General features: G+C 45.8%; 1 protein-coding gene across 1 annotated transcript in view; it reads left to right on the top strand.

Annotated features, from left to right (window-relative positions):
* The first annotated feature begins 2,791 nt into the window (after nucleotides 1–2,791).
* The window catches only part of LOC119405094 (E3 ubiquitin-protein ligase RFWD3), a 29,163-nt gene continuing 9,539 nt past the window's right edge, over nucleotides 2,792–22,415 (top strand). The window contains exons 1-8 of the mRNA XM_037671879.2: nucleotides 2,792–3,036; nucleotides 8,130–8,274; nucleotides 9,276–9,442; nucleotides 15,598–15,683; nucleotides 16,558–16,660; nucleotides 19,961–20,127; nucleotides 20,722–20,926; nucleotides 21,561–21,718. Of these exons, the coding sequence (XP_037527807.1) occupies nucleotides 2,815–3,036; nucleotides 8,130–8,274; nucleotides 9,276–9,442; nucleotides 15,598–15,683; nucleotides 16,558–16,660; nucleotides 19,961–20,127; nucleotides 20,722–20,926; nucleotides 21,561–21,718 (1,253 nt within the window). The 5' untranslated portion in view covers nucleotides 2,792–2,814. The remainder of the gene's footprint in view (nucleotides 3,037–8,129; nucleotides 8,275–9,275; nucleotides 9,443–15,597; nucleotides 15,684–16,557; nucleotides 16,661–19,960; nucleotides 20,128–20,721; nucleotides 20,927–21,560; nucleotides 21,719–22,415) is intronic.

Raw genomic sequence — 22,415 nt, 5'->3', positions numbered from 1 at the left:
TTATTTACACGCTAACTAACGATAATTACTGAAACACACAAAACACATTCCTTCATTTTCTTTCTTGGAATGTAATACTGAGTGTCTTCGAATTATGCCATGCGAATTGGACGCATTTGCAGACAGCGCGTCATAATTAGTGACTAAAGGGGTTAATTGAGTATATGGGGTTCTTCAATGGTTACCCAGAAAATAATATTTAAATGTTATTGCATCCCGTCTTTGTCAAACCCTGCACTTCAGGAGCACAACGTTACATCCATTAGGCCTCTGTGGAGCTCAGAAGAAAAGTGAATGAAATGCCTGCATCCGTGTAACTATTGCGTGTATGTTTCTTAACCAGTATGCTGAGGACAATATCATAATGAATTACGTTTCAATCTCATGAGCCTATCAACATGGATCGTAACCTTGTAGGTCGTACCTCATGCTTCACATAAACTGGCTTCTGTAGAACGAACACTGCTTGCATGGGAACTACATGAGTTCTAAAAGCAATAGCTTTGATCCTTGCAGTTGCTCTAATTCAGGAATCAGCACAGAGGCTCAAACTAGTGGTACATTCGGCTGTTCGGCACTGCACTTTCACTTGGATTGCAACAACGCGAAGCCCGTGCTTGGTCCAAGCTAGAGAAGATATGTCCCAGCCAAGGATGTAACTACTTGCCAGAACTTTTGGAAGCCAGAAGAGAAAATATGCTAGCACGTCGTCTTTTGCAAGGAAACTGCAGAAGCTGTGTGACAGGAACTTTTCCAGATATCAGTTGTGCTCCGAAGTAGAAGATGTGATTGTATCGGAGAGCTCCAAGCTGGAGCTTGGAGCTTTTAAAGAACCAACAGGGTATGTTCAGGGTGCTTGGTTTCAACCGCATGGATGCGACGTGCATTACCAGGGCACTCTCGAGCACTCGACTACGACCATTTGAACATACCATAAATTTCAAAGGGTTATAAGTATGCCAGCTAAAGCCTTATGGGCTCCGTGGTCTGATTCTGCGCTTTCATGGTTCATACACATTGGTGGATTAAAGAGAACCTCATTTTTCATTGTCTTTATGGCTTGCACTTAATGGGTTAAGATCACACCCTCCACAGAAGCTGTTTTATGGTTACTGGCAGCTGGTAATGTTGTTAGTAACTATAGCTGGTTACAACCCCAGAAAAAATTTCAACTCCACCCACAGCCATCGCTGTTAGCCCCAGAGAACTTAAAGTAGCCCTGCAACACTTTTTCAGCATGGTCAGAAAACCCTGCCGATCAGTAGTCGAGGCCCCCGAGAACACGAGAGCCAAACGTTATAGCGCAGCACGCAACCCAGGGTTTACAGTAAATCCTCAGTCAGCTAAAAATCGCTTCCTCTTCTCTCGACAAATGATGCTATTTACTCAAAATCGCTGCGTCGTTCACTCAAGTTCTACACCATTGGCTGATTTGAACATGGCGCGCTCGGTAGTTACTGCAGCCGTTGTAGGAGGCCGCCACTTGCCCGCGCGCGCTATCGCACTGAAAGTACATTGCGCGTTTGAAGAAAAAAGAAAGAAAAAGTGCTCAAGGTCACGAGGCATGCTTGACGTACAGTCGCGCTCAATACGACTTGCAACATGGGAGCGCGTGGCCTCACGAGTTCATAGACTGCGCATGACTGCAACTTTTTTTATTTCAACGACTAAATGATATTTTCGTATTTGGAATCGTACCCAAGTGCGATAGCAGTGTTTAGTTATCGAAATAAGGGCTAGTGGAAACCATGCGCCATCACTAAACTCGTGAGGCCACGCGCTCCCGTGTTGCAAGTTATATTGAGCGCGACTGTACCTTCTCCCCCCTGCCATTCCTCCCTGCTTAGCTTCCAGCACTGTCATCGGGCCGAGAGAAGAGAGAGAGCAATTACAGCACGCGACAAATCTTTGTAACTCCACTCGTACTGACGTATTCTAAAAATATTTGCGCGCGGTCGATTCGTGAGGCAATAAGCTCCTTTAGTGAAGCCATTCCATGGCTACTTGGAAAAGTGTTGCAGGGCCCCTTTAAATAAATGCCCCATCCAATAGCGCTTACTCATTTTCGGGAAGTCAAGCACGTCTCAAGGGTTTCAGACAGTTGACTTTCCCATACAGACATGCTGGTGTTGCTGTCGTTAGGTCGGAAACTTGAATGTCATGGTAAATTCTATCAGCAATTCTGACATCGCTGCTCAGCCAAATGTAATGTTTGATAGAGTAACGACGAACGTTTAACTCTTAATATGTGCAGTATTTACATTAGCCAAGCAAAAGTACTTACATAAACCAGTTTCACAGGTGAAGGGCAAGCACGCCGCAGGTCTGTGGGCAGAGCATACTTTTTTTCTCAGGTTGTAACTGACTATAGTTACTGAAGCAAGGTCTGAGAGTGGGCTAGTTGGTAATCCTTTTTCAACGAACAGCGCAGTAGCGGACAACGGACAGAAAAGGGAGCAAAGACATGCGCTGACTTCCAACTGAGGATTTATTGAAAAACGCACGTGTATACATGTTGGCATACTACATCACGTTCGCTTGTTGGCGCTTAATACGTGACCATTTGCGTGCACTCACGTGATGTAGTATGCTGACATATATACATGTGCGTTTTTCAATAAATCCTCAGTTGGAAGTCAGTGCTTGTCTTTGTTACCTTGTTTGTCCATTGTCCACAAATGTGTTGTTTGTTGAAGGATGTAGTTACTGCCCATGACTGAAAGGTAGGCTGTCACTGCTGATGCCACTTTGGCATGCACTGCGAAATGTGCTGCATGGTTATTTCTGCAATGCAGGTCCTCGCAGGACGTTGAGATGTCTGATGTGGAGGTCTCTGGTGACTCCGAGGACGAGAGTAGCCAGTGGGAAACAGATGTGTCGATCTCAGACAGTGATGCAACAGTGAGCAACGCGCTGGATAGCGGCAGCGACTTGACGGACAGCGACCAGGACCTATTCCTCGACTTTGAAGAAGGCACGACAAACAGTTCCAGCGGCGTCCACGTGCAAGTGGATGTCGGCAACATGAGCGACCTCGTAAGTACAGTATATGCTAGCTGCAGAAGCGGTTTCGTTGATTACGTAATGCGACCGCATCATATTTTACCAGTCCCAGGAACAGAAAGCAGAGAACGTTCATCTGTGATAGTATGGTGACGCTGTCTTCCGATATCACCAGACTAATATGAGCAGAAGGGTGCGCGAATACTAGAGCATTAACTGACTCAGGCCAGTGCCTCCTCTATTTTTCAGTGCCTGGGCAAACGCTCTCCTTGGGCCGTCGAGCGCGCGCTCCGCGTCCGCTCGCCACTGCCGAGTGGTGGCGCTGTGCAAGTAGACTACGGGAAGCTGGCGCTGAACGGCCGTGCGTATTACAAAGCTCACGAATTCGTGTATGCATCCCAGTTTAATTGCATTTGTGCTTCTTGCAGGCTTTCACAGGTACAGGGGGATGGAAAGAAACGCGAACATAGCGGCGCGCTGTTTTCATCACGCTCTAACCATGGTGGCAATAAAAAGATGCTAGATGGTCTTTTGTGTCATGGATGACGTCGTGTTCTCATCAATCATCGAGGCTGTAACCACTTGAAAATAGATGCGAAACAGCAAAGAATGCAGATGCCGCATGTTCGCGTGTCTTTTCATCCCCGCTGTAAGTATTCCGCAGGCAGACTGTCAGGCCGTGCTGCCGGTTCGATACTTGCACTCGAGTTTGATGGTATTCGCGTTTTATTTTCTATTTCAGTCTATTGCAACCGCCCCAATGCCGTAGTATGTCATACTGTTGTGTTCCACTCTGCAAATGGAACTGAAAGAAATCACGATTGTCTTTTTTTATTTCCCTTATTGATAAAGAAAAAAAATCTCACAGGGTTCCTTATGCATTCATCTAAGACGACTGAAAGGCGAAAACCATCTTCTTCTTTTTCTTCTAGTCACTGTATTGAACATTCTCTGCCTCCCTCCAGGATATTTCTGCGCCTAACGTAATTTTCTTACAGCCTCAAGGATCGGAGGCAGTGCAAGCTTTCTGCACATTAGCGGAGGCATGCACTGCCTCCGTGATCGGCCCATTTTGACCAAGTGAAGATGTAATATGACGACGTCACGTTATGTGACGTCACGACGATGTCACAAAATTTTATGATCTGTGACGTCATATGATGACGTCATCACGTAATTATCTTTTGCATCACTCTTGCTGACGCCACCGACGGTCAATTTTCGCGTTTGATGAGGCATCTAAGGCTTTCGCCTTAATACACTGTTCGGCTGTCGTTCCATGAAATTCCAGCTGCCGCTGGTGTTCGGTAGAGGTGGCTTGCAGTAATTAGGTGGGATAATTGGTCTCCTAATACATCTTCAAACTACACTAGAATATGCAGCCGACGTTTACGTCGCGAAGATTTCATAGAATATAAGAAGCGGCGGCTTACGAAGGATGCAGCAGCGTCACTCTTTGCAGACTACCCTTCACGTTTGCAGCCCAAGGTAACAACTGAAACAAGCATGGCAAGTATCGCTAAACGTGACCGTGTTGCGTCCGAACAGTCAACGAATGCATGTAGTACCAGTAGCAACGCTGCCTCGCGATCGCCGCCATGTGCATGCAGCGCTGACATTAGGCCCCCAAAGCTGAAGAATCGGAGCCCATATAGACACTACATGCGCTACCGACAACAACCGACAATCATTATGTACATTGTCACTGGAAGCAGCTTAGTGATATTTCATGCTATTTAGAGCATGAACTCATGGCTTGCGTATAGTGTGCTACACCAGTAGACGGTAGCACGCATCGGGGAACTTTAAGCGCCCAAACTTTCAGTATTAGCTCTTGGCAAATGCTGCTTTCGAAAATCGACTTTCAGACAGTCAATAACCGACTCTCAGTCAAGCGAACGTAACGGTGACAAAACAATTTTCCGCGCATCACTGGCATGCGCTCTCTGGAATCGGGCTAGCAGACGATGCGCGAGCGTCTCGATCAAATAGCCGCGAAAGACACATGCCTTCGAAATGGGCTGGTTGCCCAGAACAAGTGCTTCATGATTCCAGTTTACAAGTTTTCATTATACTTTAAACAACGCGAATACAGCCGAAAACTGAACCATATAGCAGCTTCGAATGCGGCCACGGCATTCATTTCCGCGAGCGACTACGCGATGGCTGGTCTACTACGGTGGCGGCGACCGGCGGCTAAAAGCCGCACTAACGCCGACGGTCGTTTCCCATTGCGCTCCGCTCCTTCGCCCAGGCACAGAAAAATAGAGGAGGCGCTGCTCAGGCATGCAGCGCTTGAAAGAGAATGCATCTGTAGTTGGATTCAACTTTGAGGGGCCCTGCTACACTTTTTGAACATTGTTAGAAAACGCTTCTGATCGGTCGTCAAGGCTCCTGTGAGCATGCGAGCCAAACATTATAGCACATACACGGCAGGGAATTTACAATAAAAGCTCAGTCGGCTAGAAATCGCTCACTCTTCTCTTGACAAACGATGCCATATATCCAAATCAACTGCGTCACGTACCCAAAAGACATGGCCATTGGCTGATTTGAATATCTTGAGCTGCATAGTTACCGTGGCTGCCGTGGTGTGCTGCAACATGCCTGCGGTCGCCGCGCGTGCAAGCGAGCCGAGTGCAACGTTTATACGTTAGCCGCGCGCACGTTCAAAGAAATCAAGGAAGTGCTTCCTTTTATCCCCTGGGGCCCTCCCCTGTGTAGCTTTCAGCACACTTGCTGGGACGAAAGGAGGGAGAAAGCTCTTAGACCATGCGACAAGTCCCTGTAACTCCACTCGTACTTGATGGCTTCTAAAAGTTGTTGCGGCAGTCGATTTGCGAAACAGTAAACTCCAATAGTGCGGTCATTTCATGGCTACTTTGAAAAGTGTTACAAGTCCCCTTTAAGAAGTCTGGAGAGGCCCTACCCAGATGACCAAAGTGCAGCAGCTGATAGCTTCCGCGACTAAAGAAATGGTCCCCCCTCCCCATGCACTCGGCAACGCTCTCCAAAGGCGGGTCACCGACTGTCTTGCTCATGACGTCAATCTGGAGTCGATGCCCATTGGGGCACACATGTGTGCATCTGCATTTGAGAAGGAAATGTCGCAGACTTGTTATGTTTGATCCGACTGTAGCCCTCCGAGTGGTGCCGTACATGGTGTCGGAGGAAACCAAACATTAAGGAGACGATTATCTGTAGAGACCGGAAGAATAAGGATGAAGTATGTTTTGGTATTTACGATATTGCGGACGTGTCTAATTCTTGATTATATAACTAAAACTTAGCACTAAGGTTATTACAGCAAATTTAAAGGGACACTAAAGGCAAATATTAAGTCGACGTTGATTGTTGAAATAGCGGTCCAGAAACCTCGTAGCGCTGCTTTTGTGCCAAGGAAGTGCTTATTTTGAAATAAAATCACATTTTTAGTGGTCCGCATCGCGTTAGCGCGCTTCAAATCTCCCGCCTGAAAATACGACTCTCATACGTCACTGCTGCCGTGCCCAACGTTGCCCGCTTTTACTGCGCGGCCGCCGACACTATTAGCAGCCGAGCGGAAGTAGCGGGACCTACACTAGCAACAACGGCGTTGCGGCAAAGACTTGCTCGGATGGGCACATTCAAAGCTGTCACCAAGTTGCGGTTGGTCTCGTAATCCTCAGTACGAAAGTGCAACGAGCACACACGCAGAGGTTTTGACTGTTTAGCACACTGGCGCAATGGCATGACGACACTAAGCCACTTGGAGCGTAAGGGTTCATTCCGCGGCACCCAGTGAAAAGACACACCGATTTCCTTGCTGCAGCACTGGCGTTGTGCACCATTTGGGCATCCGGCAATATCACACGCATGCGGCATTTTGTCGAACTTTCTGTCAGAGCGACTTTCACGAGCGCGCAAAACACGCACGGCAGTACGCGATCCCGAAACTACCACTGAGACGGGCGAGGCACAGTTCGGCGAAAACGGAACCTTTGAACCACGCACGCCGTTCCCCATGGCAACGCCACGGAGGTTTTGTTTTCCATGAATCAAGCGGAAACGAACAAACAGCATTTTATTACGTCTTTTGATGCTCGGAGTGTTCTTTTTTTACTTCTGCTAGTTTAATTACTAGTGATTTATTGTAGGCCGACTTCCCTACGTCATCAGGATCACTTCGAAAATGTCCCACTCGTGGCGCTCATCATGTGATACATTTAGCTTAATTTCTCGGTAAGTAGGGCACTGCTGTTGATAATATTGCCGTTTTAGAAGTTGTCATACATTGGGCTCTCACTCTGACATAAATTGTTATTTGCGTTTAGTGTCCCTTTAATAACAATCAAGGAATCGGCCAATGCCTGTAGGGTCCGCTTGCATCTCCTGTGTATTTTGAGTTCCCCGTTGCTATCCCACGTTGTGTAGCCAAACATGGTGGTTCGTTGGCATCAATCTGCCTTTTTCACGACGCCCCTGCGCATGCGCTTTTTCCAAGCGGAAAAGTCGCAAAACGTCTCTTCATCTCGGAGGCTTTGCTTCTGGCAATACAGGTTGTCCCGGCCCCTACCAAACCCCTCCCAGAACGGCAGAGGGCAGCACAGGAAAATGAAAGAGGCGGGTTGCATTGGAGCAGAGATGTGCGTAGAATAGTGATGCTAGCCAAATACGGACCCACAGAAGGAGTGGGCATGCAGCACTGACCTTGTTATGGAGCCGAACAGTGAAGCACTTCCGATGTGGCATGAGCAAAAAGTGTGCATCACCGCGAGCAGACTGATTCTCGCTGCAATTTATAGTCGGGTTCTTCGGTTAAGGGTCACCTCCTTGCCTGCTCCTTTCGCTCTCGCGTGGGATGGCATTGGCGGAATTCAAAATACGCTTGTCTGGTAGCCACGTAGCCCTTGACGACGTTTTAGAAATAAAGAAGAAGCGGTAGTTTTTGACATGATGTGCTGGGTTTCCTGCTGCACACGGGGCAATATTTGGCTCGCATGTTCACAGGAGCCTTGTCTGCAGATCGGCAATGCTTTTTTTGATATGCTTAAAACGTCTTCCAGGGTGCATTTAAGTCACTTATTAACATCTCGTACGTAATACTAGACCACTCGTAAACGCCGGCGCTTGTTGCTTTGTTGCAGGAAGACTTTGACGACTCAGACTCCTCATCCGTTCAGGTGCTTTCAGAAGCTGAACAACTAGATGTCTCTAGCGTTGTTGAAGTGTGGACTGACCGTGGTGACGAGCCACCTGATGAAAACGAAGATGATCGAAGTGTGTCACCAGGTAATTTTGCCCATGGCCTATTTTCTGAACATGACATTCACATAGTGTTTCTTTTTCGGAAGCAGTTTCAAGCAATTGTGTGGCTCTGTGGTAGAACACATGCTTGCCATGCAGACAGCCTGGGTTCGATTCCCACTCGAAGTGAAATTTTTTGTTATTTATTTTATTTACTTCTTTCTTGATTTTTCTATCACGGACAGAGCTGATTTTTCGCTCACAACCAACGCCATTGACGCCGACGCCGGAATTGCTGTGAAACGAGCTCTTTAACGCTGTCACGATAAAAAAAGATGCATGGCGGGAATGACAACAGTTTGCAGAGAAGCACCACCCTTTCCACTTTATTTCTGACTGATTGTCATCCGATTGTCAGTTGAATTGGGGTTTGAGGCTGTTCACCACATGCTCGTGTGTTCTCCGTGATATTGCTCACGATAGTACGTGCCAGCGTAGACCGTGCACTGTCCCGACAGTTCCGATGCCGATAGTTTGCGCTGCAATCTTGCATAGATTGGTGCAGTGCGGTAAAAGCCGCCTGGCAGGTATTGCAATTCGTCTATCAAAAGGTTTCCTCACTTGCGTTCCTTGTAAGCTGGTTGCATCATAAAAGACATGGACAGAAGAGGCGAGAACATCGGGCCTATATATTGTACCACGGTGTACGGAATAACATTCGGAAAAGCCCTCGTAGTGTGTTTTTCATTGGCCATTTCGAAATACGTCAGGGCCCATACATGTGCGATGCAAAGTGCGATGACACAGCACAAATGGAATGGTATTCCATGTTCCGTGATGAGGTATAGGCACCCAAGACAACACAGATGCCATGTTGTCGTGTTGTTTTGTCATGCAGAGGGGCCACGCAGAGAGCCTGGATTCAAATCCCGCTGTTCTGTTGTATGCGTGTTTGCATGCCTTACCATCTTTCATGATCAATTCTTATCAACTAGCTCAACTTTCTGTTTTTCTAAGTGGGTTGTTCCTTTGTTGGGTCGTTGCAGATGTGCACTCGGAGCCGGATAATTCGGACACTGAAGTCGAAGAGAACGACGAGCCACAGGTGGAAGCTCCAGCGGCGGTTGCGTCGAGCGAGCAGCCACCACAGCAGCCGCAAGTGGTACAGCCTGTGCCTGCACACGAACGGAGTGTTTCCGATGAAGAAGGAACTGTGAGTATCAGAAGGCTGTCTTCTCAACCCTTTATGAGCACGGCATGACCTCGCACATAAAAAAAAGAAAGCTTTGCGGAAGAATTTCTAGAAATAAGTTTTGTGCCTCTTGGCAACACCACGAAAAACACTTAAAGGGAACAACAACCAATTTTTATGTTACCTATTTTCTTAAAGGGACACTAAAGGCAAATAACAGTTTATGTCAGAGTGAAAGCTCAATGTATGACAACGTCTAAAACGGCAATATTATCAACAGCGGTGCCCTACTTACTGAGAAATTAAGCTAAATGTATGTATCACATGATGAGTGCCACAAATGGGACATTTTGGAAGTGATACCAATGACATGAGAGAGGCCGACTGCAATTAATCACTAGTAATCAAACTAGCTGCAATAAAAAAAGAACCTTCTTTGCATCAAGAGACGTAATAAAATGCTGGTTGTTCGTTTCTGTTTGATTCATGGAAAAAAGAACCTCCTTGGTGTTACCATGGGGAACGGCGCGTGAGGTTCGAAAGTTCCGTTTTTGTCGAACTACGCTTCGCCCGGCGCCCTGCTTCGCTCACGCGGTCGCATCTCAGCTGTAGTTTCGATATCACGTACTACTGTGTGTCTTGCACGCTCGTGAAAGACACACAGCTTTAAGGACACTGAATTTTTTCTGCTGTGGGAAGCTGTAGAAGCTCTTTGTAGTGATTACCATTTACATGGTGCTGGTTTGCTCACTACATTTAAAGTACACACATTGTACGTGAATCTTTTGCAGGCTGCTGAGCTCGGAGTAAGTAAACAAACTTAAAACCGACTTTTTGCATAGTCAAAAGAATGTCAGCAATGCTTGGACGCCGTAACGTACCGCTTAATGACTACCATACTTCCACACCAAGATCAATCAATTAACATGAATAGTTTTGTTGTGAGCCAGTTAGTCTGCTGTCCATACCAGTTTGGCCGTACATTAAAAACACGATGAATTAAAGCAGAAAGTTGGGGTGCCGATTCAGTGCACATTTTTTGAAGAGCTGACTGCAGTGAGATGTTGGACTTTATAGAAAGTTTACAGTCACATGATGTAGATCTGGAGCAATCTCCATGTAGAATTTTGCATACTGAATGGAAGTATATGCATGATGAAAAGTTCGTCATAACACTAGACGTTCGTAGTGCTGAAATTGGATAGACATTGCCATTATAGCTTGCTGAGAACGGCACTGAAATTAAAAGTGGTGTAACCTCGTGGCATGAATTCTGACAATGGTGGTGTTTTAGGTATGCCTTAGATCTCGGCACTTCATGTGGTGGAATTTGTCAGTTGTTGCGACTTTTGACGACTTCAGCAGCAGATGCGTCGTGTATTATTATACTATTCATTCGGCAAACTTGCACCCAGGAAAGCAAATAACACTCACAGTACAACGATAGTGGCAAGCACAGTCGTCGGTCGTCGAAAATTCTGTGTACAAGTCCAACGCTTTGGCCTTTTGGCCAGATGGTGGAAAGTGGGAATTTACAGGCCTGTTGCTCTAAGGCTGTAATGAAAGGACAAAATTTTCCTCATGATTAATTTTCCATTTGCAAATTTTTGCGGAATGCGGGTATCGATTTGGGAGGCCTCTGGTGTCCTTAAAGCGGCATGGTGGTCCTCTTTCCAATAATGAATGGCCAAAGGCAGGACTCTTTACTGCACGGCAGCAAGTTTTGTGCAAATCTGGTATCCTTTACCACGTAACACTACTGTGTTGTGCTTAGACTTGTTAAAGCAAGCCTGTCATATGGGAGATGCGCAAACAACCGATGATTCTCATTCAGTGTGCACATCGCGCAGTATACATTGTGAGGTTTTGACAAAAGCAGGGGTGCCATCACTGTTGTAATTGGTGTGTGTGAATACATAAGTGTCAGTAACGTGCGACTGGCTGCAGCAGCCATCTTTTATGAATGGTTGTTTTCTCGCGTGCATGTGAGCTGCAACAACTGTCGTCGATAAAGCCAGTACATTTTGTTTATTTGCAACATTGCTTCAGGTGCTCTACACTTTTTTTCTTTTTCTGAAAAGTCGGCAGCTGCTATACAGTAGACTCTCAATAAACGGAACCTGAAGGGACCAGGAAAATATGTTCCGTTTAACAGGAGTTCCGTTTACTGAGAGGTGACCAGGGGCGCAGAATACGAGAACGAAACCAATATTGTCAGAAGCACTTGTTCCATTTAAGCAGCAGTTCCGTTTAACAGATTTCCGTTTACTGAGAGGCTACTTAAGGGGGGAGGTGGCGATCGAAAAAAACTTTTTTGTTTGTTGACCTAGAGTAATGAAATTTGGCAGGCACACTGAAGAGTGTCTCGAATAGCTATATATGAAGTTTCATTGCGATATCTCAAGTAGTTTTCAAATTACACTATGTTACATAATCTGATGACATACTCTGCTGGTGAAAAGCCTAGCATTGTAACAAAACATGCCAGAAAGGTCCAAGTGGTTTTGATCTTTACTCAAAAGAACACTACACAGGATGACATTATTAAAAATTGTCTATTCCTTTTAGTTTTTTTACAAATAACATCCCCATCAGCTTCATGTATTGCATCAGAACTTCTCATGCACTAATTATCACATACAAAAAAAAACTATGCCCTAAGCAAGGTAAAGAATAATGTCATCCTGTCAACAAGACCTCAAGGATTAAAAGAAAAAAAACGGAATCAAAATCTGTGTAGTAGTTGCCAAGATATCTGCTCCACGAGCTGAGCAACATGCCAAAAAAACAGTATTGAGAAAACTGCGTTTAAAGTTTGGCCTTCTCTAAAACACCTAAAGATTGTGGTCTTTGCTTTTTTTTATGGTGTTTCACTTCTTGGACAGGTGGCCTTTCTCCAGTGTGCCTTTGTTCTTTTTTCATAACCTCCTTCTTTTTTTGATCTACAAAAAACCAGTATGGATTTCAAACCAAGTTCTCTGTATGAAGGAGTGGTGTGATAGACATGACAGAAAAGAAGATATTGCAATCTAATAAGGCCATATACTGAAATAATTACACATATTTCTTGTATGTATGCTGTCATTAGCATAATTGTGTCTTGCTTATTGATTACAATTAATCATTGAATATTTTTTATAAAGAGAGAGGTTTGTTGTGACAGAAAATGGCTCACACCGTGATAGCCGATGCCTTCGTTCCAAATAACAAACAGTTATGGCCAAGACGTTAGTGGCACAGGGATTTTTGAGCAGTTTATTCAGTGGCGCAAGTCGGGCAGATAAAAATTCGTCCCCCTGCTTCATACACGTTCTTTTGCCATTCTCGCGTATGAAACGTATTATTATTCGGCCGATCGCGGCAACGCTAGTCTACGAGGCTTTCACTGTTTTAAAACATTCATAAACGCCTGCGGCGATGCCAAGCACGGCTCCAAGCACGTCTAAATTACATCACTAGTGCTTATTGACAGCACTCTGACCGCGAAGTGCTCGGCCGCGGGGTCCGTGGTGCCGGCGCGTGATGTGCTTGGTGGCGGCGTTCGGTGACGATTCGCGAATGCGAAGCTACGATGACGATCCGCCCATCCGCGGTTCCGAAATGCCGGCGAGCAATGTGCTTCTTCGCTTGTAAAGAAGCACACAGCCGCAGGTACGCTAGCGCGTTGTTCTTGCCCGCAAGGTTCGGGGTTCGTCTCGCTAAACGGCGCCGTGAGCGGAGTTAGGCCTAGTGACGACTCCGAGCAGTAAGTGCGCAGGCGTGGTGCCCGTTGCTTCGAAGTGCGTAATGCGTGGTCGTGAGTACAAAGAGTCGTCCCGCGATGGCCTTCGTCACGATGTCAGAGGTGCTGATAAGCAGAAATCAAAACATCTAACCGCGCATCCCACGCTGAAGTCAACGCTAGAGTCTGTCCGAGACTCGCGTTTGCGATGTTCGCTAGGAGCGCGGCGCACCATCGTAATCAGATCGAACTTCCTCTTGCAGCTCCAAACTGAAGCGTAATTATATTCTAAGTGATAAGTATATTCTAAGTGAACACAGAACAATTGCGAACGTGTCACGAAGTAGCGCGATTCTCGACAGCCGTGAACTCACGACGTGCAATCGGCAGACGACGATCTCCCGGAGCGAGCATCGGACCAATGGCGAGGCGAGCTGGGGCAATATGGCGGACGCGGCCAGTCGGAGGCCTCGGAACGACTCTCCAGTGTTTGCTTTTTGTGCGCTTCTTTCTGAATGGAGGAGCCCGCTGAAGCGGGGAATTTGAACACGGAGAAATGCCCTTTCGAACAAGCCCAAGAAGTTGGTTCGCGGTCACGCCATCGCGGAGCTACAATTTTTTGAAAATCGCTCTTTTTTTGCGATTTCCACAATAATTTTCGCCACCTCGGAGGGCAAAACAAACTTTTCGAAGCACTTCTGGGTGGTTTTCAGTGTAGATATTTTGGAATCAGATAGAAAAAGGGTTCCAGAAACTGAAAACTTGATTTTCAGAAAATCGATTTTTTTGCCATTTTTTGCGATACGAAAGCCGCGTCCCCCCTTAATCGGAATAAAAAAGTCCCCAGTATAACACGGCATCTCGTGTTACCAAAAACTGCTACTGTTAAGTACGTTATCAGTTCCGAAGTGGTAACGAGTACATTACTAAGTTACCGAAAAAGTAATGTGTTACCGGTAATGCTGTTACTTGTAACGCGTTACCACTGACAGTGCTATTTACTGAGGTGAGTGACGCGTTCCTGTAACCTGCAGCTGGAGCACACTGTGAGCACCGCTGCCATGTGCTGCCATTGTGCCATGTACACAAGCTGTTGTTGCATTATATAAAGTAGTTGGTTCATAGAAAGCATCGCAGATAGAAACCACTGGAAGGCATGCAAAGTGAGACTTCTATGTTCGTGCCACCTGTGTAAATCCTTGCACGGTTACCTGCAAAAAACGAAATGAAGGATAGTGCCACTTGGCAGCATTTGTAACCTGAGCGCTAGATGGAAGAGCTTATTTCCTTCTCTTCTGCAGTGAGAAGAGGGGTGTGCGCAAAATATTGGCTTCTTTATGCTGTTTGAGAGACTGTGCTGTGTAAGGTTTCCCATTTAAACCTCAGAGTGTGTCATCAGTGTAAGCAAACATTGAAGCTTGAACGAACTTTTGTTTGCAGGGCACACTTTGATGTGTAACCACAGTGAGTTGGCTTTTTTTTTTAACACGAAAGTGTTTTATGCCGGGGTCCACCAAGGCTTCAGTGACGTATTTCCGTCGCGGAAGTGACGTCGAAAAAATATACACGATCAGACGGCAAAGAAAAAAAGTTCCGTCAACGGGAATCGAACCCACGACCGCTCGACCCGCAACAACAGATGCCGGGCACGCTATCCACTGCGCCACGGTCACAGACTCTAGAGGCTTTACAAACGCGCCTTTTATATCTACCACTCTCCCGGTCGGCGGGGTGGTGTGGTCCTCTGGGAGCAGTTAGGTAATTCGTCATTAATGTGGCTTCCGCGATTAGTACCTGCAACGCGTTACACGTCCCTCCCATTCGGCGCGTTTTCAATAGAAGTTCAATTTTGTCAATGCCTTAACACACCGCGAGGTGGCGACCTTAGCCAAGCGTCGTAAAAGCGTCGGCGTCATCGGCCTCGCTCATAGCTCTGCGACGCGCGCCTGCCTCACGTGGCTGTAATACCGTGTTCCCCGCTCACGCGCTCGCCCCTACAAAAATCGCGGCCGGGCTACCGGGGCGGCACGACGCGCTTTGCGTTTCTCTCTAGTCCAGCCGTGGTGTTCATTCACATTTTAACATGCCGCGGGATGGCGACCAAGTTCTGCGTCCAATATGCGACGCTCTTCTGGCTATCACAACTAGTTTTCTGATTACGCTTTCAGCGTTAACAACTACAGCTACCACAAAGATTCGTTTACTCATTTAGCAGGGAAGTTAGTCGTCGGGATGGAGATGTACCACCAATCATCAAAGTGGGCGCATCCACGTTAAATGGTGCTATAGCTGCCAGACATCAATATACATTGTGCAAACTCTCTTATATCAATGTAAAGTAAAGATTCAGTTACTTCTGTAAGGGCACGCTTTACTTTCATGTTATTCCGATTCCTGTGACGGAGGGATCAACCATGTTTTTTTTGGTATGTACTATTTTCCTCTTTTTGTGCAGACCTGCACGATATGTTTTGAAGCGTGGACAGCTTCAGGCACTCACCGATTGGCATCGCTGAAGTGTGGACATCTTTACGGGCTCAGGTTAGTATCGTGTGTGTGCTGTGTTACCTGCAACACAAAGTGGGTGCTGTGGAAAGTGCTAAAACTTTGCTTCTGTCTTAAAAGGCTGGCTGTAATTAGTTATTTTTAGGAATTGCTTCACTAATTCTACTTCTTAATTTTGTGCCTTAATGCACCTTATATAACAAATTGCCCGGAAAAGTTTAAAGTGTGTGATTGTGCCGCTGCATCACAAGAGATTTAGCTTTGGCAAAGAATAAGAATAAATGTAAGTTGTAGTGTACAGTACATGGATAGATGAAATGCTCCCTCTTTGCAGCAAGGTACTTCTCACTCTTTTTTTTTTCCCATGAAGAAAAGCGACACTTTTAAAGGTACTATCTCTTCTTGACACTTTTGCATCCTGAACTGTGACTTCAGACTTCAAATAATGCAAAACTTATTTTACTTGCTAAGCTGATAGAGGATGCACTAATAAAAAAAAACGCATAGCAAAGCGTCAGTCCCTGTCTGTCAATTCTCGCCATTGCCACAGTTTGTGAATATAATTATATTAAAGATATCTAAACATTTGTCTTGTTCGCTTTGCTTAAGACATTGTTTAAATCCTTTACTAGTATTTCACTTATAATGTATGTAGTTCCAGAAGCGTAAATATCTGAGCTAGTGGATGCGTATGAAATGGTTAAATATTAAATAGTGCGAAACACACCAGTCATTTTTTGGTGCAGGGACATGCAACACAAACATTTTTTTTGTTTATGTATGTAACTTTGTATTAGCGTACCATTGCACTTTTGCGTTTCAGTAATTTAAGTTATAGGCCCCGTTACTATATATATGCACTTTACTTTACGGCAAAATATAAGTGATCACTTCTCTTTTCTTCTTCCAGCTGCATTGAACGATGGGTCCGAGGGCAGCGTGCCAAGTGCCCCCAGTGCAATGCACCAGCCAGGAGAGTCGACATCCGCCCCATCTTTGCGCAGAAGCTGATGGTGAGCCTTGCTCTGCATCCACATTTGTGTGTCGTGGTGCCACATTTCCCTTCACTCAGACAGAGGCTAGTTCACACCTGTGATTAGCACCGGTCGCATGATCATTTGCTACCGGAGACCGAAAAGCAATTCAAGGTGGATCGATGTTCCCACCTTCGTGCAACCTATTGCCACAGAGAATTCACGTCTGTTTGCATTGTCACTGCCCCGTAAGATAAGCTGGCATCCTGTTCCTGCGCATCTGATTGGTCCAAACGTTTGCGACTGCAGTCGTGCAACTGAAAAATCGAGCAGCGAGTGACTGAGCCAGAGCAGTTGCTTTATGACTTGCTTTGTGACCATAGTGACCATTTGCAACTATTTGCAACCAGTCACTTTGTGACTACTTGGTTGCGCAACCAGTGCAAGTTGCTGGTGTGAATGAGCCTTTATTCTCAGCAAGGTGAATCACTGGCTTTGGTGTTCTTTTGCTGAGCGCGATGATGCGAGCTCAATTCCTGGAAGCAGTGGCCGGATTTTGAGGAAGGCGAAATGCGAAAACACTCGTGCGATAAGAAGCCCCAGGTGGAAGAAATAAAATCCAGTCATCGACTAAATCATCCATCGCAGCCTGTGAGTCACTCAGAGATTTTGCTGCTTTAATTTGGTTTTGACTTTTTTCTGTAACAGGAGACAAGTCTTGTGCTCCGTGCTTGTGTGCTTGCAATTAAAATGGTTAAAATGTGCATTGTTACTTGGTATACTACTCTGTTTGGAATTTAATTTTCTTGATTTTTGTTTTCATTTGGATTTTTTTTCTCCCGTTCATGTCTGCTTTCTTGGTGGTGCAATTCTTACACGGGTGTTGCTCATACACGAGTCTATATGGCATGTCAAGTCTCAACAATGTCTCTATGCAGGCAGTTTATCGGAAGGGAAGGAAAACCAAAAACAGAAAACAACAAAAAGGATATTTTTGACCAGAACAAAGACGACGTAACAGGAATGTTATCTATCATTTAGTTTCGAGTGAAACCGAAATATTTTTAATCCTTTTTTGGTTTAGGGGAAAAGTTGGTAATTCAAAACAACCGAGGTCATGCAACGTGAGCATTAATGCATATCTCAAGGGACAGTATTAGCGTGTATCTTAGGCAGGGATTCCAAAGTAAATGTGTGTTATTTTCCAAAAACAAAATTTTCCAAAAACAAATTTTCCAAAAAACAATAAGTGTAGCAACCGGAGCTGTTTATATTAACGCAAGTGTAACTTGTGCCAGTCACACAGGCCTGTGTGTAGAGGCAGCACCTCCTCTATTTTTCAGTGCCTGGGCGAACGCTCTCCTCGGGCCGTCGAGCGCGCGCTCCGTGTCCGCTCGCCGCTGCCGCGTGGTGGCGCTGTGCAAGTAGACTACGGGAAGCTGGCACTGAACGGCCGCGCGTATCGCGAAGCTCACGAATTCGTGTTTGCATCCGAGTTTAATTGCATTTGTGCTTCTTGCAAGCTTTCACAGGTACAGGGGGATGGAAAGAAACGCGAACATAGCGGCGCGCTGTTTTCATTACGCTCTAACCGTGGTGGCAATAAAAAGATGCTAGATGGTCTTTTATTGTGTCATGGATGACGTCGTCTTTTCATCAATCATCCAGGCTATAACCACTTGAAAATAAATGCGAAACAGCAAAGAATGCAGATGCCGCATGTTCCCGTGTCTTTCGAACCCCGTTGTACGTATTCCGCAGGCAGTCTGTCAGTCCGTGCTGCCGGTTCGATACTTGCACTCGAGTTTGATAGTATTCGCATTTTATTTTCTATTTCAGGCTATTTCAACCGCCCCAATGCCTTAGTATGTCACACTGGTTTGTTCCTCTCTGCAAATGGAACTCAAAGAAATCACGATTGTCTTTTTTTTATTTCCCTTTATTGTTAAAGGAAAAAAAAATCTCACAGGGTCCCTTATACATTCATCTAAGACGACTGAAAGGCGAAAGCCATCTTCTTCTTTTTCTTTCAGTCAGCATATTGATCATTTCCTGCCTCCCTCCGAGATACCTGAGGAGCCAGATACTGAGGCTACAACAATCCGTCGACAAATACAAAGACGAGCTCAAGCAACTGACAACAGGCCGCGCCGTTTTTCACGTCTTTCACATTGGCTCAAGTTGAGAGTCGGCACTACGATTTTATACTTGAACGACAACGTCTGTTCACACACATCGGTCAGTGTTGCAGGAAGCGCGCGGCATATGTAGCTGTTTTTGTTTGTTTTTCGTAACACCACGATTTAACTGGTTTAAGCTCAGAAATGGTGGAATCATTTGGCATAGTTCCTCTTTTTCTGGCACCAGCAGTTGCTTTTTCCCGTTGGCAACAAATGTAATTCTCAAAAGCTTTACGAAGGAAACGGGCGATCACGTATATCCCTGGAAGCAGTCTAGTGACATTTCATGCTATTTAGCGCATGAACTCCAGGCTTGCGCATAGTGTGCTAGAAGGTAGCACGCATCGAGGAACTTTAACGCCCAAGCTTTCAGTATTAGCTCTTGGCAGAGGCTGCTTTCGAAAATCAACTTTCAGACAGTCAAAAACCGACTCTCAGTCAAGCGAACGTAACGGTGACAAAACCATTTTCCGCGCATCACTGGCATGCGCTCTTTGGTGTCGGGCTAGCAGACGACGCGCGAGCGTCTCGATCAAATAGCTGCGAAAGGCATATGCCTTCAAAATGGGCTGGTTGCCCAGAACGACAAGTGCTTCATGATTCCAGTTTACAAGTCTTAATTATACTTTCAACAACGCGAATACAGCCTAAAATTGAACCATATAACAGCTTCGAATGCAGCCGCGGCATTCGTTTCCGCGAGCGACGACGCGTCGGCGGGTCTACTACGGTGGCGGCGCCCGGCGGCTAAAAGCCGCACTAACGCCGACGGTCGGTTCCCATTGCGCTCCGCTCCTTCGCCCAGGCACAGAAAAATAGAGGAGGCGCTGGTAGAGGGCATTTGCGGTGCTGAAGTTTGTTTTACCAGAACAGTGGTCTCGCATATCACTCGATGGCGTGCTGCTTCTGAGATCGTGGTCAGTCCCTTGACGCAAAGCATTGAGCCTGCTCAGAGAATTTGTAATTCAATTATGAGAAAATGAAATGCTACGTTTTTATTGTTACTTTAATTAAAGATTTCTGTATACAAATGAAAACCATTACGAACCGTTACGGAACTTTTTTTTGTTCGGGCACAGAAATGGAACGAAACTTTTTTTCGGTAGAACGAAACTAAAACCAAAATGAAAAACATTTCATTCTGACACCCTGATTGCAGGCACTGGACACCGTCCAGCTAGACCAGGTGGTGAGCGAGCTGAATGCAGAGCGGGAGAAGCGCAAGCGCTCCGAGATCGATGCCGAGTTGATGCGCCAGAAGTACAAGTTGCTGCTGAATGACTACGAGAAGGTCAAGTCTGAGTACGCCAACGTCAAGCGAATGAGGTGCGCCTCGGGACAACAGCGTTTCCAAAGTGCTGTTGTTTTTGCTGGAGTCAATGGCTAAAGACAGTAAAATTTTGCTTTTGTAAACTTGTTATGAGTGAGCAGTGTCTGCCACTAAAGCAGTCTCAGCAAGGCTGCAGGGCTGGTAATGGCATAGTTTTCTAGTTAGCAGCCTTCAGACAGCACCTAAGCAAATACGCATGCACCTGGTGGTTGTCACTATAATATACCTAGGTACATCGCCTCCAAGATGTTTAAACTACTCCTTATCTCTGAGGTAATGCCGAGGAGTGACATGTTCAAGATTGTGCCCTCGACATGTGCCATCTCTGATGAGTGGTAGTGTTTTTGGGACACTAAAGGGGACCCTCATAAGGTGCATTAAGTTCAATTTAGATAGGCATATTTCCCTCCTGGAAGTCATCAGAGGTCAGTCTTGCCACTTAAGCTAACCTGCTTGTATTTTATCCACTTGCATTAAACCTCTCCACAATGAGCGTTAGTGTAACTTTTGAAACAATCCTTTAGCAGTCTAAGTTGTAGCTTTACATTTTAGCCCTCCTGTAAGAGCTACGCTCCTGGAACTACTCGCAGGCTCGACTCTTCCATGACAAGTCACGGCGACTTCAGTGCTGGGAGCAGTTCTTCACAACGGTGTCCGGGCAAGTTCACGCTGGACCGTGCTATCGACCTCGGCAATAACACTTCGTGTCGAAGTTTGGCCGTTTCGGGGTTGCTGAATCTGTTGGTGGCATCACAGAGCAAGAGTGGACTCTTCAGTGGATACGGCCTCCGCAAGGTGTGTGGATGTGCTGTTGCATGAGGAATATGTGCAACCAGCAGGTTGGCATAATGGCTATGGTGTTGCACCACTAAGCACATGAGTGCGGGTTTGATTCCCGGCCGTGGCATCAAAACTAGTTAATGTAAATATGGGGGACGTATGGGAAACAGAAAGGATTGATTGAAGTACAGCCTGTATTGATGAGCCACAATTACTGAATCCAAGCCATTTAGTCAAACGGCTTCTCAGGCAGAAGTTACAGTATCCTTCATGCATTTGGGCAGTACTCCCAGGTATTTGTCCCAAGATGTGGAATCTGACTTTACACACTCCATGCCTGCCGTAATAATTCAGTGATTATCTCATTCTGCTGATAAGCATGAGGTGAGAGTTTGTGTCCCTGCCATGGTGGCCATATGTGAACGAACGCGGAATGCAAAAACATGCATCTTAGATTTAGGTAAACTTTGAAGAACCTCGCCTAGTCGAATTGAATCCACAGCCCCAACACTACGGCGTCTCTTACAGCTAGTGTGTTGCTTTAAGATGTTAAACCTCACAATTTTTTTTGTTTGACCTAACCCAATTCAATTTGTCACTGTTTCGTTTCATTTGAAATTACCGCTCTTTCTGTATCCTCTTTTGCTAGGTTTCGCTCTTTGACCTAAAGTCATCAGAGTACATCTTGATCCACAAGGGTGAAATCAAGGACATCGCATTCCACCAGCGAGACGCACTCGTGCTCTCGGCCTCCAATGACAAGACTGTCAAGCTCACTGCCACATTAAGCAACAGCGTTGTCCAGACGTAAGTATGAGTAACTGTTCAGCAATTCTTACTGTAGTAGCGCCAAATAAACAGAGACACAAGAAAGGCTCATGAACACGCATACATGGTGCTATGCGTGCATGTTCATGTGCCTTTCTTGTGTCCCTGTTTATTTGAGCTACAGTAGTAATCAAAAATGCCATATCAACAAGTCCGCATTGCAACTTTGGTTGTTTTCGGCAAGCTCGCTATTGGGAAACATTGACGATTCGTCTTTTTAGAACACTGTATCAAGACAAAGTGGGTTGATAGGAAGGGGGTGGTTTGAAATCGAGAGCAGTTGAACCAGGGTTGTTTCAGTCTAGAGCAAACATTTCAACAGCAGGACTTCTCTTCACTGTGTCATCTAGTAGTAGCCTGGCTTAGTATCACTTTGAGTGAGTGCACTTTACCACTATAGTTGAACCCCTTTATAAGGGGCACTGATTAACAAGCAGTTGGGTATGAGAGACACCAGTGTGCCTACATCAGCACAGTGATTGATCAGAAAATCAGAACGTTGAACCTCGCTGATAAGAGACTCCTCGTACAAGGGACAAGAACTGCTCCCCGGTGCAGGTCTCTTATGAAGGGGTTCAACTGTAGTATCATTTGTAGGCTGTCACATGGGAAGGATGAGTGACGTTCGCTGCAAATAATCATAAAACATATTTGCCAGCGAGGGGGCTTGTCAAAC

Source organism: Rhipicephalus sanguineus, chromosome 9 (genome assembly GCF_013339695.2).
Source record: "Rhipicephalus sanguineus isolate Rsan-2018 chromosome 9, BIME_Rsan_1.4, whole genome shotgun sequence".
Taxonomy (NCBI): domain Eukaryota; kingdom Metazoa; phylum Arthropoda; class Arachnida; order Ixodida; family Ixodidae; genus Rhipicephalus; species Rhipicephalus sanguineus.
The sequence above is the reverse complement of the archived record's forward strand: the minus strand, read 5'-3'. Positions and strand labels throughout refer to the sequence as shown.